The 16,839-nt window shown below is 60.0% G+C and overlaps 6 protein-coding genes across 6 annotated transcripts; 4 read left to right on the top strand and 2 right to left on the bottom strand.

Annotated features, from left to right (window-relative positions):
• The first annotated feature begins 643 nt into the window (after nucleotides 1-643).
• Nucleotides 644-6,087, top strand: K437DRAFT_257225 (uncharacterized protein). The gene is made up of 3 exons (XM_013387173.1): nucleotides 644-1,582; nucleotides 1,653-5,432; nucleotides 5,536-6,087. The coding sequence occupies exons 1-3, from the start codon at nucleotides 822-824 to the stop codon at nucleotides 5,747-5,749; spliced, it is 4,755 nt and encodes a 1,584-aa protein (XP_013242627.1). The 5' UTR covers nucleotides 644-821; the 3' UTR covers nucleotides 5,750-6,087.
• Nucleotides 6,088-6,271: 184 nt separating this feature from the next.
• K437DRAFT_274703 (Annexin) lies at nucleotides 6,272-7,881 on the top strand. The gene is made up of 3 exons (XM_013387172.1): nucleotides 6,272-6,947; nucleotides 7,025-7,226; nucleotides 7,313-7,881. The coding sequence occupies exons 1-3, from the start codon at nucleotides 6,298-6,300 to the stop codon at nucleotides 7,748-7,750; spliced, it is 1,290 nt and encodes a 429-aa protein (XP_013242626.1). The 5' UTR covers nucleotides 6,272-6,297; the 3' UTR covers nucleotides 7,751-7,881.
• A 56-nt stretch (nucleotides 7,882-7,937) lies between these two features.
• Nucleotides 7,938-10,281, bottom strand: K437DRAFT_225206 (peptidyl-prolyl cis-trans isomerase; the record flags this gene model as incomplete). The annotated part of the gene is made up of 4 exons (XM_013387171.1): nucleotides 7,938-8,523; nucleotides 8,629-8,747; nucleotides 8,856-8,971; nucleotides 9,081-10,281. 4 exons carry the CDS (start codon nucleotides 10,279-10,281, stop codon nucleotides 7,938-7,940), a joined length of 2,022 nt encoding a protein of 673 aa, XP_013242625.1.
• Nucleotides 10,282-10,861: 580 nt separating this feature from the next.
• On the top strand, nucleotides 10,862-12,304 carry K437DRAFT_257223 (uncharacterized protein). The gene has a single exon (XM_013387170.1). The coding sequence runs from the start codon at nucleotides 11,344-11,346 to the stop codon at nucleotides 12,130-12,132; it is 789 nt and encodes a 262-aa protein (XP_013242624.1). The 5' UTR covers nucleotides 10,862-11,343; the 3' UTR covers nucleotides 12,133-12,304.
• Nucleotides 12,305-12,359: 55 nt separating this feature from the next.
• K437DRAFT_248060 (uncharacterized protein) lies at nucleotides 12,360-14,609 on the bottom strand (the record flags this gene model as incomplete). The annotated part of the gene is made up of 4 exons (XM_013387169.1): nucleotides 12,360-13,079; nucleotides 13,197-13,495; nucleotides 13,580-14,119; nucleotides 14,204-14,609. 4 exons carry the CDS (start codon nucleotides 14,607-14,609, stop codon nucleotides 12,360-12,362), a joined length of 1,965 nt encoding a protein of 654 aa, XP_013242623.1.
• A 1,079-nt stretch (nucleotides 14,610-15,688) lies between these two features.
• On the top strand, nucleotides 15,689-15,847 carry K437DRAFT_216900 (uncharacterized protein; the record flags this gene model as incomplete). The annotated part of the gene is made up of 1 exon (XM_013387168.1): nucleotides 15,689-15,847. A coding segment is annotated over one exon (159 nt), but the record flags the coding sequence as incomplete, so codon positions are not given.
• Between the last annotated feature and the right edge of the window lie 992 nt (nucleotides 15,848-16,839).

The raw sequence follows: 16,839 nt of genomic DNA, 5'->3' as shown, positions 1-16,839 counted from the left end.
CAAGGTGTTAAGTAGCCATGTTGAAAGCAGCTAGCTCCGCTATATATATATCTATATATGTCGCTGCAAAATTATGTTCGTGTCAGCAGCCTGGGACGAAAAGCAGCTACTGGCCATTAGTTTGCCTTGGAGGTGCTCTCCAAGAGGAATGTCGAACGAGCAGCCTCTATGGCTGATGTCAAGCTGATAGTGACAATGGACGCCTGGCTGGCGGGGAAGACTGGATACTGAGCCGATGATGGGAGCAATGAGAAACTCTCGGGGTAAGCACATGACTGAACGTTATTCACCTACACTTGATGCAGGATCATCACGATGGGTAATGAGAGCAGAGCACGATCAGTCAATGAGCAAACGCCAGGGAGATCCGTTGGATGGTCGCTGAACCCGACTAACCCGATCGCTTATCTAATCAGAAGCCGGTTCGTTGACTTAAATGTATTTACGTATTGTCCTGTTTGAACACCCATCCTCCGTCTTCGGAAGCCGGAACAGACCAGGCGGGACACGGATGCCGCGGCTGGCCAAGAGTGCTGCGCCTGGCGGGCGGGGGGCCTCCAGCTGGCAGACGTGAGACAGTCCTACATTACGATGATGAATGTCACACGCGGTAAGCGCAAGATGCTGGGGTTGCTGAGGCTCCATTTACTGCTCTTGAGTAAGTGCGCCTGGTGCGTTCGGCGGCACTCGTCCCTACTAGCAGTCCTCTTTCGAGTCCGGAAGGAAAGCCACAGCTTCCTTGTTCCTCCAGGAGGAGAAAAAGGAGGCGGCCTCTTGAGTAACTCTGATTAGCGCACCTTCCCCGGACGCAAGTGGCAAAGATGCATGTCATCTCCCACCTGCAGCAGCCAACAGCAAGCTACTCCTCCTTGCTCGTCCGCGATCTGATCCCTGCGCATCCCACGCTCCTTGCTGTCGTGCAGCACACCAATGCCATCTTTCTCGCTTTACCCTCGGGTAGTAACGCCGCCGACGACGGACAGGTTCTAAAAGAGGTTATTCGGTTGGAGCTCAACGCCCGTATCGTCGCGCTGCGCTCCATTCCAGCGCCAGCATCTCCGACCTCTTCGACAAGCGCCAACGATGTATCTCATCTCTCCCGCCTCGCCATCTTGACTGACCATCACTCTCCACGCTTGCTCATCGTGCGATACGACCAGCACGTTCATGGCAGTCAGCAGCGATATAACCCATTCGTCACCGAAAGCGTTCTGCCGCTCGATGAGATCGCTCTACCAGCCGCTGAGCTGGGCATAGGCCTTTTTCTCGAAGACTTGATCGACAGCATGGTCGCGCCAGCTGTGGCAGGAGCGGTAGGAGCACGAGCAGCTTCTCGCCACCCACCGTACATCGCTTCGCACACACACTCGGGCTTGCTCAAAGTCGTGCCGCTCGCATCGCCTGTAGATGACGGGGAAGGAACGCATGCGCAAGTACGGAGAAGCGCAAAGGGAAAGGACAGAGCGTCTTCGGGTAGCAGTAGCGCAGCCAAGAGTGGCCGCGCCAGCGCTGTGGGTCTGGGCCCTGTATATGATCCCGCCGAGGCCAAGGTCGCCTTGACCAGATCTGCGTTCAACGTTCGGTGAGTCCTGAAGTAGTACATATTTGCAATGCATTGAAGACGTCGCTTATTCTTGTTTTCGCATTTACAGACTGCCGCATCCGACCTTGGTCGCATCCACCTTCCTTGACCGCCAATCGACTTCAGGCTCGGGCCTGGCAGGCGGGCCTACGCTCGCGCTCCTCTCGCTCTCATCTTCCACCTCTCGCATCGCAGGTCTCGGCCCACAATGTGTGCCTGTGCTGTCTTTCCACAGCATTGATGCCGATGCAGAGCAGCTCGTCAATGTCCCTTGGGGCCCAAATCGCAAGGTGCCCCACCCGCCACAGCAGAACAGTGGTGCTAGCAAGCGAAAGCCGAGCGACGCGGCGTCTGCCGCCAAACCAGGCGGAAGCGCGCCGCCAGGTCACGGAAGCAGCGGCCTTGGCGGAAACGCCAAGAAACCCAAAGCCAAGTACGGCCCTTCTGCGACGGGCAGAACGAAGGATGCAGCCGTCGTCGCAGCGGAGGAGGCGGAGCTTGCATGCTCGACCCTCGCAAGGTCCCACGTGCCTTTGCCCATTGTGGATGCACTTGGTGCCCATCACTTGATTGCGGTACCCGCCGACTGGGGAGCGGGCGTCGTCGTATTCTGCGAGGGTTGTCTGCTGTACGTTCCGCCACCACGGGCCGTTAGCTCAGAAAGTAGCGATCAGCGCCGCACTTCATCGAGATTTTCCCAGGGGGCCGAGGGTGTAAGGCCGATGAACGCTGCTAGCAGCAAAGTTAGTACAGGCGCTAGTGCAGCAAGTGCCCTCACCATCTCACAGGATGCTTCTAAGCGCAGGAAGGCAAGTTCCGGCAGCACAGGTGAGCCGAAAGAACAAGATACAGCATTCAGCCCTGCTAGCATTGAGAACGAGAACCGCAAGCGTGCGCGCAGGAGCAACAGCGGTGCCCTTGCTCTGGATGCCAATGCCGAGCCCGGCGGGTCGGCTCTGTCCATCTCGCCAGAGGTCTCCCATTCTGGGCCGCTCTCATCCCCAGCGAGTGCTAGGCGAAGCTCTGTGGGCAGCGGTATGACTGCGACTGCAACTGGCTCGCGCATGTCCGTGCTCAAAGTAATCCTCAAGATGCCGATCAAGGTCGTCGCTGCTGCTGTCATCGCCGAGCCTCGGTCCAGGGACGACGCCAATGGAGCGGGAGAATCTGGTACAAGCGGGCGCATTGTCTACTGCACGCATGCAGGTTCACTCGAGGTTGCCACCTTGCACTTTGCAGAAGACACCCTTCCCGGTTCTCAGCCGTTCCGTATCTCTGTCCAGCAGCTCGGCCACGTCAGTAGACCCGGCGGACCTGATGGCCTTTCCTACCTCGGCGAAGGGTTCGTGCACGTTGCCAGTTCCAGCGGCGACTCGATGCTTGTTCAGATTCGAGATGCACCAAGAGAAGGAGGTGACGACGGCGCCGATGGGGCAGATGCAGTCATGCAGACTTCTGCACTTGCCTCGTCTCCGCCAACGTCGCCTACGGCACCATTTATCAATCTTTCCTTTGGCGGTGCAGCGAGAAAGTTGCAACTGGCCGAGGTGCGCCGCTGGCCACAGATCGGGCCCATTCTCGATTTTGTCGTCGACGACGGCGCCGGAGGTGACGTGAGTGCCGGCAACGCTGTGCAAGCGCGCGTCATCACCGCCAGCGGCACCGACTCGACTGGCAGTCTCCGCGTCATCCGCAGCGGCGTCAGTGTCGACACGCTCGCGGAGATCGAGCTCGAGCTCGACGCGACAGGCATGTGGGCCGTTGATGCGGACAACCAGGGTGGCAAGCTATTCATCCTTGAAACGAGGCATGGTAGGCGCTTATGGCTGCTTGACACCGAGGGACAGCTGCGCGACCAGACGCACCATCTGCAAAAGGCAGGCATTAGCGCTGGCGATACCACGTTTGCAGTCAGCGGGCTTGCGGGTCAGGTAGGCGCATTCATTTTGGTCACTTCAGCCGCTGCGCATCTGCTCTCTGCTGAAGGCGGAGAGATCAGCGTCACAGCATCGCACACTCCTGCAAATAGCATCACTGCCGCTTCGGCACAGACGGACGGCAGTGTCCTCCTCGCAACTAGCAAGTTGGAGCTCATTCATCTGCAGCTCGAGAACAATCGCGCATTCTCGACCATTGCCAAGGTTTCCACCCCGTGTCCCGTCTCTTGCATCCACTTGCAACCGTCCACCCAAGAGGGAGGAGCACTGGCCGCTGCGGGGCTGTGGGAGAGCAATGCCGTCGAGCTGTATCGCCTGCCTTCTCTGGATGTGGTGACACCACCGTCGATGGATCTGTTGCCTCACGCTTCGCTGCCAAGGAGCGTGCTGCTGCATCGATTTGAGAGCAGACTGCAAGACGTGCCGATCCACCTGTTCGTCGGTCTCGGCGATGGAAGCATTGTTCTCTACATGCTTGTTCTGCCGAGAGCCGACTCGATCAACCGATCGATCCGCGTCATTGAGCGCAAGGAGGCAAGCCTTGGCAGTCAGAGCGTCTCGCTCTCGTCCGTCGCCGTTGCGGCTGGGGCTGGGGTGTTTGCCGCGTGCGATCGGCCGACCATCATTGCGTCGGACCCGGGCCTGCAGGGTTCGCTGACCTATAGCGCAGTGCAAGCGAGGGACGTCGTTGCCATGTCGCAGCTCTCCGCCGTCGAGGATGGTGATCTGGTGTGCGTCGCTCTGCTAAGCGCTGACCGCCTGCAGATTGCGCAGCTGGGCGAGGTGCAGAAGCTTGATATCACCAGGGTCGACTTGGGGCACGACGACCCGATCGCGCTGGCGCGGCACCCGCAGGAGGCCTGTGTTGCCGTCGCCACCTGGCGCTTTCTCCCATACGGCCGGCGCAGCAAGATCGATACCGTGCGTGGCTCGGTGAAGGTGTTCGACCAGGGCGACTTTGAGCTGCTTGATACTGCTCTGCTGGAGGACAACGAGCGGCCGAACTGCGTGGAGGTGATGCGGCTCGGCGACGGCGGCGACGAGGCGTTTGTCGTCGTTGGCACCGGCATCATTGACGAGAGGCAGAGCGAGACAGTCCAAGGCCGCATTCTCGGATTCAAGGTCATCCCACGGCGAGGAGAGCGGAGCGGGCGCGCACTGAGGCTCGAGTTTGCGCACAGGGTCACTGGCAACGTGTATGCGCTTGCGCAGGTCGGCGCGCGTGTCGCGGCAGCCATTAACTCGGACGTGAGCGTGTTCGACTACGACGCTGGCGCTGTCGCTGTGCACCCGTCGGTGTTGGCATCGGCGTCGCCGCCGGCGCGCTTGGCGATTGCCGACTCGTGGGGCTGCGCGTTTGTGGCGTGCACATTGTCGAGAGGGGCGTCGGCGAGCGAGCTGGTCGTGGGTGACGCGATGCGCTCCATGTGCGTTCTGCGCGTCGACGCGCGCGACGGTAGGATCCACACGCTGGCGCGTGACTGCGACCCGTACTGGACGACGGCTGCAGCGGTGCTGGACGCGGAGGCACAGCAGTATATCGGCAGCGACATTTCGTTCAACGTGTACATTTCGGAGCGCGCGCGGCTCCCTGCGGCGACAGCAGCGCGGCGGCGCGCGCGGGCGCGGGAAGAGGGCGAGAGCGAGAGCGAGGAGGATGGGTTCAGCCACGTCATGCGGCGCGGGGGTGTGTGGCACTATGGGGATCTGATCAACAAGTTCTGCGGTGAGACGCTGCTGCCACGCGCTACGTGCCCGGCCGAGGCAACGCCGCGGCTGCTGTTCGCCACGGCCGGCGGCGCGATTGGCGTCGTGTCGCGCATCGAGGACCGTGCGCAGGCGCAGCTGCTGAGCCGCGTCGAGCGCAACGTCGAGCGTGTCGTTCCGCCGCTCGGGGATATTTCGTACGAGGAGTGAGTGCGCGTCTGGCCCTGGGGCCCTAGCCCCTGGCTCTTGTTGCTCCCCGTGCCTTTTTTGGTTTGTTTTTGGCCTGTGCTGACTCGGACCCGCTCGCAGATGGCGCACGATGCGCACAGAGCACCGTGTCGCGGCGCCTGCCGGCTTCCTGGATGGGGACATGCTGCAGCGCTTCCAGACCCAGCTTACGCGCGCGCAGCGCGATGCTGTCCTTTGCAGCAGCAGCAGCGGTGGCGGCGATGGCGTGGGTGAGGAGGGCGCGGACGTTGCTCGGGTCGCGCGGCTCGTCGAGAGCCTTGCGCGACTGTGTTGAGTTGCTGAGAGAGCGCCTCTGCTTGTTTTTTTTGGCTGCGTGTGCACAGGCAGCAGTGCTGCGCTACGAGATTTGCATGGAGCCCTGCCCGCTGGGGTTCCACGCTTGCAGCCTGATCGATGAGTGCCGCCGCTACACGTAGTAGTGTAGTAGTGCCACTACTGGGGATGAGCTGTGCAAAAGTTGAATCACACGGTGGGGGCGGGCGGTGAAAGGGTCCCGCCGACGCGCCATGGCTAGGCACAGACGTTGACGCCAGACGCGGTGAGACTGTTCCTTGGCACACACTCTGCACAGCACTGTATTACATTGCACTGCACTGCACAGCCCAGTATGTATGTATGTATGTATCTATGTAGAGCGAGAGCTAGGTCCGCACGGGCCTCTTTTCATACAAGCTCTCCTCTAAAGTCTTGACAGATCCACATGGGGGGGGATGGGGGGGGGATAAAAGCATGCGGGCGCTCCCATCTCTGCACATTTCATCTCTTCGCCCCTGCTGACAAAGACGCGTGCATTCACATTCCCACCCAGCAGAGAGACAGACCATGGCGTACCCCTACGGCAGCGGCTCCTATGCGCCAAATGCAGGCCCAGGCTATCCGCAGCAGCCTCCCTATGGCGGCGTCGCGGCATACCCATACCCATACCCTCCACAGCAGCAACCCTATGGTGCACCGGGTTTGGGTGCACACCCGCAGCAGCAGCAGCAGCAGCAGCAACAGCAGCAGCCGCCTGTAATGGGGGGCGGCTACCATTCTGGCCCGCTGCCCCTTGCTGCTGCTGCTCCCCCCCTTGGTTCGATGGGCATGGCTCTGACATACAATGGCATTCCCGTTCCGCCCCCGCCGCCCGCACCACCCGGTGCAGCGACGCAGGGGTTGGACGTGCACGGCGCCGTCGAGCGCATCTACAAGGCCATGAAGGGGTTCGGCACCGACGAGCGCACACTCACCCTCGAGGTGTGTGCCCTTGACCCCTTTGCCGCTGATGCGGTGTGCATGGCCTACAAATCCCAAAAGGGAAAGGATGTCGTCGCGCATGTCGAAAGCGAGACCAGCGGGAGTTTCGAGGCCGTCCTGCGCGCCAAGCTGCTCGGACCCGTCCTCTTTGACGCGTACACCATCCACCGGGCCTGCGCTGGCATCGGCACTGACGAGGATGCGCTCACAGAGGTCCTTCTCGCACGCTCCAACTCGTGCGTTCCCCTTTCTGGTGCACGTTGCCTTTGTGACAGCTCGAGTCCCACGCTGACTTCTCCTGCTCCTTCCCCAGCGACATTTACATGCTCAAGCAGGCTTTCCAGGCGACGTACGGAAAGCCGCTCGAGCGCGTCGTCGACGAGGACCTCTCGTTCAAGACGAAGCGCCTGTTCGCCATGGCCCTCGCCGGCGGGCGCATAGACGAGCATGTGCCCCCAACGGCCCAGCAGGTCCAAGCGGACGTGGCGACGCTGTACAATTCCATGCGTGGCGCGGTGAGTCGCACGCAGGAATGCGTTGCTTCGCTGTTCCCACATCCTCTGCTGAACGCGTCGCTGACTGGGCCCTTTTCGCGCTGCAGGGCACCGACGAGACTGCTGCCTGCGGCGTGCTGTGCTCGCGCAACAATGCCCAGCTCATCGCCATTGCCGAAGAGTACCGCCGCACGCACGGCAAGCTGCTCTCCGCCGCGCTTGACAATGACTTTAGCGGGCACATGCGCGCCGCCCTCGTCTTCATCGCCCGCGGCGCCGAGCCCGCGACCTCTGGCGCGTCATCGCACCCGCTGCAACCGCATGAGTATGGCATCGCACGCGACGCGCGCTTGCTCGCCGACGGCTTTACGAACGACCGTGCGCTCGTCCGCCGCGTCCTGCGCGCCCATTGGGACACGCGCCGCTGGGTCGCCGTCAAGGCCGCTTTCCAGGCGCACCACAAGCGCGGACTCGCCGCGCGCGTCAAGAGTGAGATCAGCGGTGATTACCAGCGCGCGCTGCTGGCTGTCATTGGCGCCACCTAGGTCGTTCTGTAGATACCTGCCTGCGCGGGCCGACGAATGTGGATGTATGCGCTCGATTCTACCTCGTTCTCTCTCTTTGTGTAACCTACGGCAGAGAATCTGTGCATGGATCATCATCGCTTGAACTACCTATCTACATGGCCACCACCGCCGCGATCCAGTTCGCCAGCCAGTCCAGGCTGGCCGCTCAGTCCTGCAGAGAGACGTTGACGATCTTGATGTCCTGCCGCGGCCTGTCGTTTTTGTCGACGCGCGTGTTCTCGATGCGGTGCACGACGTCGAGGCCAGCAGTGGCGCGGCCAAAGATGGTGTGCTTGTCGTCGAGCCACGGCGTCGGCACGGTTGTCAGGAAGAACTGGCTGCCGTTCGTGTTGGGCCCGGCGTTGGCCATGCTCAGTGTGTACGGCCGGTCATGGCGCAGGGCGCGTGTGAACTCGTCGGCGAACTCGGCGCCCCAGATGCTCTGCCCGCCGGTCCCGTCGCCGAGCGGGTCGCCCGTTTGCAGCATGAATTTCGCAATCACGCGGTGGAACAGCACGCCGTCGTAGTATCCGCGCCGTGCGAGTCCGGCAAAGTTCTCCACCGCCTTGGGCGCGTGCTCTGGGTACAGCCGCAGGTGGATGTCCCCCACGGACGTGTGCAGCACCGCGCCGCGCGCCAGCTGCCGCGACGACGACGAGCCGCCGCCGCCGCCGGTCGCGACTGCCATTTCCTCGTGTGTCGGCTTCTCGTTGAACACATCGCGCTCCCCGCCCGCCTTTGACTTTGGGTCGCTGCAGCGTTTCAAAGTCAGCAACCGTAGCAAAGGTAACGGTAGCAGAAAAGTCAGCTCAGTCGACTCGCGCTTGCTCACGAACAGACGCATCTTCTGCACCCACCTCTCTGGCTCGTTCCGCGTAAACAGGTAGAAGCGCGCGCGCTTGTGCGCCGTGCTGAACAGCGTGGGGTCCAGCAGGCGCTTCACCTGCGCCAGAGGGTTGTCCGACGCTGCAAGCGCCTGTACGCAAGCGATGTGAGGAGAGCAGGGCAAAAGGAGAGCAAGAGAGGGGGAAGTGCGGTAATTAGTCGGACGCTACACGTAAGAGTGATGCAAAAAGGCACCCACGAGGCTCGTCATCGCCTTCTTGGCCGCGGCGCCCTGGAAGAGCGCAAGACGTAGGAAGCGCGTTGCCTCGTCTCTGCCGAGCAAGATGGACGCCTTGTTCGTGACAATGTTGATCACTGTATGGACGCGCAACGTGCCGAACGCAAGCAAGCAGAGCGCAGCAGGTCTGCGTCAGCACATACGCACATGCGGGGCGCTGCCCCAAGCGACTCGGCACACACTCACCTTTGATGCCGAGCATGCTGGCGTAAATGAGGAAATTCCCGCTCTCGTCGAACAGCGCATTGGCGCTGGCGAGTCCAGCGGCATTCTGCGCGCCACTGACGAGCAAGGCCACCGAGCCGCTTCCCGCGTCTTGCCCGCCGGCTGCTGACATGCCCGCACCAGTATACAGATCCCGCTCGACAGCCAGCCGCCGCCCGAAATCCATCTCGTCCATGTGCTGCTGTCCTTCTCCTCGTTGTTGTTGTTGCTGTTGCTGCTGCATTTCCTGTACGGCGCGCAGTGACTCGTCATACTTACGCAGCAGCTTGCCGGTCTTGAATGAGAACAGACGCACTTGCCTGTCCGGCAGCGACGTCGTGCTGAACTTGGAGCCGTCTGGGGCAAAGGTGATAGTGCACGGGACGGACTTGGCCTTCTTGAAGTCGAACAAGTCTGTTTCGGACTTGAAGCTCCATAGCCCCTGGTTGGACGGGAGGTCGTACGGCTCGTCCGGACGCCAGTACTCGATCATTCCCACCACATCGGCACTGACGGCACAGTCGTACGCTTCGTTGTACGCCAGCAAGTGGCATGGCTTCTTGTGCACGTTCTCGACGACGGCAAATGGCTCACCATCGCCCCGTCCGTCATACAGCCGGATCCTGTGGCTACCCTCCTCAGCGATAGCGAGAATCGACGCGGCCTTGCCCTTGCGATGCATCCAGCAACACGCGCGCGGCGTGTAGCCGAGCGTGAGCATGTTGATCATGTCAAAGTTGGCCACGTCGAACACTTTCGCCGTCCCATCGCTGCTGATGCTCGCGTACAGCACGCCATCAGCGCTGACGCTTGTGTCGACGATGACACCGAGGTGCGCACGGTAGTGCTTAACGAATTCGATACCCTCCTCCTGCTTCTTCCAGAACTTGACGTGTCCGTCGACGCTCGCGGTGATCAGAAAGTCCGTCGGGTGCGGCGTCACGTCTACACGGCACAGTGTGTCGCGGTGCATAAACGACTTATAGTACCGCGTTGCGCACGGCAGGTGCGACATGTAGAGCCCCTCGTGCGACAGCACGCGTCGGCGCTTCTTCTTTTGCCGCTGGTCGCTGGTGGCGTCCGCCGCTGCCGCTTCCGCCGCGGTGGGGGGTGCAGGTCCAACGTCGTCATCGGACGACTCGTCTTCATCAGCTGCGCCGGGTGCAAGCGGCGGCGGTAGCATGGGCCCGACCCCATCCTCGTCCGACTCGCCGCTGGTCTGGCCGTCCTGAGCTGCACCTACCCGGACATCCTCCACTTGCTCCTTCGCCTCCACAGGGCTGTTGCGTTGACGCTTTCGTGTCCCAGCCATCCTGTTCGAGACTGACAGACGCGCACGGCTGGCTTTGACTACACAGAACAGTGTTGAAGCCGGCGTGGGGACCAGGACGGTATCACGCAATCACTGCCCTCTCTCTGCACGCCACTCACTCGTAGCGATGCTGGAGAAGAAGCTGCAATGTCCAGACCCTTTCCCTTTTGCGCTTCTTCCGTTCCGAACGACGAGTGACCTCGGAGTCTCCGAGCATTTGACTCCGCAGCTGTCACGACACCTTGCCAAGTGGCTGGTTTTCAGGGCTGTATTCCCCCTGTTTTTGCGTCGGGCCCCCGGAAATCCGGTTTGAGGAAGATTTCCGCACCATACGACACATTGACTCCACAGTCTTATCCACTGCACCAGTCAGTCTCCTGTGTGACTCGCAGTGATAGTAACAGGAAGGTTTGCGATACCACGCCTGCATGCATCCATACAGGCGTACATAGACACAAACGGGCGGGACGGACGCGGCGCAGCGCCATATGAATAGAGGCCTTAGCACTGGAGTGGTCTGTGAGGTGGTCAGTGATTTGCGGCAGGCCAGCGGGCCAGCAGACTCGCTGTTCGCGTCTCTTGTGTGCGTTGCCGTGGCGCGCTTCTGCCAGTGCCCCGTGTGCGATTCGCCTCGCTAGAACAGCGCCCCCCGCCCTGTAACGAGGGCTTGGATCGGATGGAATATATAAACATAGGCGACACTTGCCTCTGATATTTCTTTTCTTTCCTTTCTTTCTCCAGGCTTGCCTCATCCGGTTTCCTTCGTCAGCTCCTCCCCCACTCATACGTCAATCGTCTCTGCGCTGGCCGCAAGACATACCGTGCTATCCTACATTCTCCAACCCCACAGTCCAAAAGCTTTTGAACAGCCAGACGCAATCACTTTTTCTCTATCTCTCTGCATTCCAACTGGGAACCCTAATCACGATCACAATGCGTTTTTCAACAAGCACCATTATTTCCGTTTCGTTGCTCGCGGGCACCGCCGTCGTCGCTGTCCCCGTCCCGTGTGACCTCGCTCCGGGTGGGTGCCAGCTGTCGGTTCGCCAGGCTACTTTCAGTAGTACCCCGCTCACGTTGCAGCTGTCGCGCGAGTACGGTACTCCTTTGCTGAAAGTGAACGACGCCAGCGACCCATTCGGCATCAAAGCATCGACCGCGTGGATGGGTTCTGATTTCGACCCGTTCGCATCACGCGCAGGCAAGTACAAGCGCCCTTTTAACAAGTCCGGTTTGCAGAGCAGCGGTGGCGTATTCAATGGCGTAGGCGGCAACCGCCCCAACTCGTTTGGCTCAGTGTTTATCAGCAACAACGCGGGCGGCAACACCTTTGGGCGCGTCACAAACGGTGCCAGCCGCGGAGAACATAAAGCCGCTACAAAGGGCAAGGAAGAAAGTATCCGCCACATCCACATTGAGAGCAGCGTTGGGGGCAACAAAGGGCATTTGCGCGTCATGGTCGAGCAGCTCAACAAGAAGATGGACTCGATAGCATCCCAGCTGTCCCACATAAGCCACATCATTGCGCCCAGCAACACGTCGTTGCCTACTCAAACGCCCACGCCGAGCCCGAGCGAAAAGCAGGCGGCAACCTCGAGCTCGAGCACGGCAACCCCGTCCGCGACGTCAAGCTCGCCTCCCGCCAAGCCGGCCGAGAAAGAAGGAAAGGACAAGGAGGAGCAGAGCAAGCGCAGCATTATCGAGCAGCTCGACAAGTGGTGAAGGGAAGGGGACGTGGACATGTAGCATACAGCAATAGCACAGTAAACCCAAGGAGGCTGACGAGTTAAAAGAGCGCACAGAAGGTGGCGCTTGAAAGGTGCTTCGGACTCGGACTCTTTGATGGCATAAGGGCCACGCTCCGGTACCGATCGATAGAGTATGTGTAATTTCAAGTAGATGGATGCACACACGCTACGACAGTAAATGACACCTGATTCTAACAATCCCTAGTAGGCACCCGTATGCAACTCGATTGCGCCGAGCAACAGCAACGCCATGCCGAGCGGGAGCACGCCGCCAATGACAAGCAGGTCCTGCCACCTGCGCATCCCTTTCGTCTTCTTCTGCATCTGCCGCTCCTTCTTCGCGAGCAGGATCGCAGTCTGTTCGTCGCGATGGTCCGCATTCGATTCGCGGAGCCAAGTGCGGAAGATCTTGCGGCGCTGCCCTTCGTCCTCCGCATCGTAGTCCGAGTCGCCGCCGCCCCTCGGCGTTCGCGTGGGGAGAGCCTGCATGTTCGGATGCCAATGCGGCGAGTCAGCTCCAGTGCCCTCTTCGCCTTCATGCCGCCCTGCTGCTGTTGCTGCTGGTGGTGGTGGCGATGGTGATGGTCTGTGGTCATTGATCGAAAGCGCGGAGCGAGGAAGCAGTGGTCGGCGCTCCAGGTCGCGCGCGTTCTGCGACTCGCCGACGGGCAGGATGCTTCTCGGTCTGCGAATCCAGAACAAAATGACCCACACCAGGCTCGGCAGGACAAACCCGACGGCGGCGCCCATGAGCCCGAGCACCTCGGACGCGCGCGTAAAACGCGCCTCCTCGCCATCTTTCTCTCCATCGCCGCGCCGGATGCGCCCGTTGCCGGACGCATACGCGAGGCCCGCAACGAGCGCCCAGAGGATCAGGCCGGCCAGCGCGTTGCGCGCGAGCTTGCCCCACCGTCGCGGTGGCTTTGGCAGATTTCCGCGCAGGAAGCGTGAATTGCTGCGCGAGCCGCGTATGGAGAAGGGCTGCGCCGGCGAGCTTGCGGCGCTCCCGGCCGAGTGGTGCCCGCCCTCCGCTATCACGTTCCCCTCATCATGCGAGCATTCTCCAGTGGCTTCGGGCTGGTGATGATGCGGCCCTGCGCTGCTGCTGTTCACAGCAACGTGCGGCGAGTCGTCTGCAGCAATGATCCCCGCCGACGACATCTGCACCCTCCGTCGTCGACGCAGTGGATTCAGTTTGAAGCGCCGGAGGATGCGGGACCACGACGAACGCGCCGTGACGACGCACAGCGTCAGATGGGAGCTGAGCAGGAGAACAAAGAGGAGTCGCGCAAAATTTACAGTATCATCGCCCTTAGGTAGGGACGTGAAGAGGTTCGCTGCAAGGCGACAGAGAGTGTTGCACAATTCAGTCAGATTTGCTCGAGTCAAGTTATACAGCGGAGCGGAGCCGTGGCACTCACGGTGAAGTTGCAAGCCCAAGCGCTCATGCATTCCTTTGAGGCCCACGCCGACACCCATCGCCGTGCAAACACCAATGACGGCAAGGACCTGGCCAGTTTGGGCGCCCATGAAAGCCTTGACATTGCTCCCGGACAGACCTTTTCTTCGCAAGCTGCGCTGGTGCTGCATGATTTGCAGTGGCGATGAAGAGAGCGTCAAGAGCGGTAGAAGCGAATAGGGTCCCCAAATCGAAGGCGAGCTGAAAGGGTTCGCGTTCGGAAGTTCAAGCTTCTTTGGATGCTCAAGAGTCACATCGAGCGACGGCAGTGTCTCCTGCTCCCAGGTATAGATCTTGGCGAACAAGATCGTGAGAATCAGTGGGTATAGAACGATGGTGAGGCCCGAATTGAGACGGATCAACGTCCGCTTGGCGAGTGGAAAGACAAGGAGTGGCGTCGTAAAGATCCCGCCGATCACCAGCGTCACGAAGGCGCGATCGTGCAACGGAATGCCGCGAGGAGAGTAGTGAAAGAAGATTTGGAGCAGCAAATCGGCCAACGCTGGAGACGGTGAACATGAAAGACAACGTGTCAGTTGCTTCTGCGCAGAAGTGTAGGAGAGGGTTGACCACCTTGCACACATACCAAAGTAAGCAATGAAGGCACTACCAGTGGCGTACGTGCCTACCAGAAGACCTGTGACGGTCCTGCCAATCTCTGCTCGCCAGCGACTATTTCGTGCGCACCCTGCCCCTACGATATTCTCGACGTTGGTCGCATTGACATAGCGCCCGAGCACGACCCACAGGCCACCTCCCACACCGCCGAGGATGGCAACTGCACACAGCCCAAGGATGCCCAGCAGCACCTCTGTGCGCGAAAAATAAAAGGGCAAGCTGAGCAGGACGGCGGGGTGCAATGATGTCGAAAAGAGGTTGAGCGAGACGGTGAAAATGGACAGCGATGCCGGTTGCGACGGATTTGACGTTAAAGCTGACCACAAACGGCGAAGCGTGATTTTCGACGGCAGGAGCGCCGAGAGGGACCGCATGCGCGAGTAGTCGCGAGTTTGAAGCTCTTCAAAGCCGTGGAGTGTTCGCTCGCCATGGATGTTGGTGGACATCCATGCTTGCGCCCGGCCTTCTCCTTTCAATATCCGTGCACCACCGCGCTGAGAGTGTGAATGGGCCTGTAAATTCTCGTCTTCGTCTTTATCTGAGTCGTCTCCGTGACGACGGACTTTGAGAAAACGATGAGGCATGCCAATGCCACCTTCGTCCTCATCGTCGGAGTCATCCCATGCAGCAGGCACTTCCAGCGTTCCAGAAGCAGGGCGCCCATTTGAAGACCCCGCCTCTAGGTTCAAGTCCTGTACGCTGGACGACGCTTCATCGTGCGAGCGCCCATTTTCCGAGACTGCTGGAGCGTCAGAGGTCGGCTTGGCCGACTGGAGAGCAATATGGGAGTGCACGCTTGTACTGCGTGCCCCATCGTTGCCGAGGCTCGCAGCGGCAGAGGAGGTGCTCGCAACCGATCCAATGCGGCTCTCGTATGTCACGTCTTGTCTTCGACGTTCTTCTTTTGGCTGATCAGCCATGTTGATTGTCTGCCCCTCACTAGACACAGTGCAGCCTGGTGTCTCGGCACGGTGGAGGGGCGTCTGCAAGGCTTCCTTTTGGGATTCGAGCAGATTATTGGCGATGATGGCCAGCCCACTGACGGCCGAACGCAAAAGTGCACCTGTTTTAAGAGTACACCAGTAGTAATAACTGATAGCCAGAGAACAAGATGCCTTGGAGTAGTGTTAGCCTTGTACACATGGCTAAGGGAGCGACATCAAGGAGAGACGTTACTACCACATGCTTAATTTTTGGCTCCGCGTGAGTCGCGGGACAACAACTGCACAAAATATGTGATCGCACCTTGCTTCATCAACGCTCACCGCTTATATTCTTTCTTTCAATCCATCGCACCAACACCTTTGGTGTAGCCATTCGGATCGGCCCCTTACGCTAGCAGCAATCTTGCTAACTTCTGCCTTGGTACGCCACCATGTTCCCCTCCCGAGTGGGCACGACAAGGCATGGCCCGCCTCGCTCGTTGGCAACGGGAAGCCGACCTATACAGCCCGTCTGTCAACGCTGTCTGAAGCAGGGTCACGAGACGTGGACGTGCCACAAACAGCGTCCATATGTCTCGCGACCGACGAGGAGCCAGGCACTGACCGACCCAAAGGCGCTCAAGAAGTTTAAGAGTAAAGGAGGGGAGGACATTCCGGAAGACCTACGAAAGTGCGTCCTTCTCTTGCGCAGCTACGAAAAGGGCAACGCTGAACTGCGTACTGATATCCAACCTGGCTGTCGCAGAACGGGAACGGCTGATGAAATTTTGAAACAGCGCAAAAAGGCAAGAGAAGAGGAAGAGGAAGAGGCAGGCAAGAGCAAAGGAAAACGGCGACGACGCTCTCGACCCTCTATTTCGTCATCCTCCACGTCATCCTCACACTCCTCAAGCTCGTCTTCGACAGGCTCTTCTCGCTCGTCCGCCTCGCTTTCTGACCACCGGAGAAGCTCGAAACGCCCAAGAAGGGCGAAGCGCAGCTCTTCATCCCGCTCGATATCTCGGTCCTCTTCCAGATCGTCGCGGACTTACAGCAGTGACAGCCGCTCGCGGTCGCGATCACGATCACGGTCTCGCTCAGTCTCATCAGGCTCGCGCACCTATTCGAGAAGCCCCACACGCGGCGCAGTCAGGCGAGGGCGTAGTCGAACGCGCAGCTTTTCGTCAAGCTCAAGGTCGCGGTCGCGTTCATTCTCGCGGTCTGTTTCAACACTCAGCAGGAGTAGAAGCAGGGACAGAGATGCAGAAAGGAATACGAGACAAGCTTCAAGATCGAGGCAAGAAGGAAGTGAGCGCTGAGTGTCACATAAAGTTCATTCTTACTATGAAAGTGCCACCTTGTGTGCGGGGACGACGTGCACAGAGGCGAATTGGACCATCCTCTCGACCTAGGGCGCACTGCATCCGTCGTGTACATATTCCGCCGGCTTCCATTCCTTGTACATGGCGCACTAGCCGAGATGAACTCACCGCCTCTCGCGAGCGTTAAATATGCAGCCCAATGTCTTCTTTGAAAGCCGTCACGTCAAGCACCTTCTGGTCATTCTCTCCCTTGTAGCGATGGGAAGGTAGGAGAGGAGGCAAGGAGGTCGTGGACAGGATGCAACCAGAGCACGATGCTAGCTGCTAACCCTACTTGGGGCCCATGGGGGGGGTCATGC

This window comes from Tilletiaria anomala, assembly GCF_000711695.1.
Source record: "Tilletiaria anomala UBC 951 chromosome Unknown K437scaffold_55, whole genome shotgun sequence".
NCBI lineage: Eukaryota > Fungi > Basidiomycota > Exobasidiomycetes > Georgefischeriales > Tilletiariaceae > Tilletiaria > Tilletiaria anomala.
This window is presented reverse-complemented; position numbering and strand designations above follow the sequence as displayed.

Coding starts and splice junctions, on each gene's coding strand:
- K437DRAFT_257225 (XM_013387173.1), top strand. CDS start 822: ATGCATGTCATCTCCCACCTGCAGCAGCCAACAGCAAGCTACTCCTCC. Junction 1,583..1,652: donor AGATCTGCGTTCAACGTTCG/GTGAGTCCTGAA, acceptor TCGCATTTACAG/ACTGCCGCATCCGACCTTGG. Junction 5,433..5,535: donor GGGGATATTTCGTACGAGGA/GTGAGTGCGCGT, acceptor ACCCGCTCGCAG/ATGGCGCACGATGCGCACAG.
- K437DRAFT_274703 (XM_013387172.1), top strand. CDS start 6,298: ATGGCGTACCCCTACGGCAGCGGCTCCTATGCGCCAAATGCAGGCCCA. Junction 6,948..7,024: donor CTTCTCGCACGCTCCAACTC/GTGCGTTCCCCT, acceptor CTCCTTCCCCAG/CGACATTTACATGCTCAAGC. Junction 7,227..7,312: donor ACAATTCCATGCGTGGCGCG/GTGAGTCGCACG, acceptor TTCGCGCTGCAG/GGCACCGACGAGACTGCTGC.
- K437DRAFT_257223 (XM_013387170.1), top strand. CDS start 11,344: ATGCGTTTTTCAACAAGCACCATTATTTCCGTTTCGTTGCTCGCGGGC.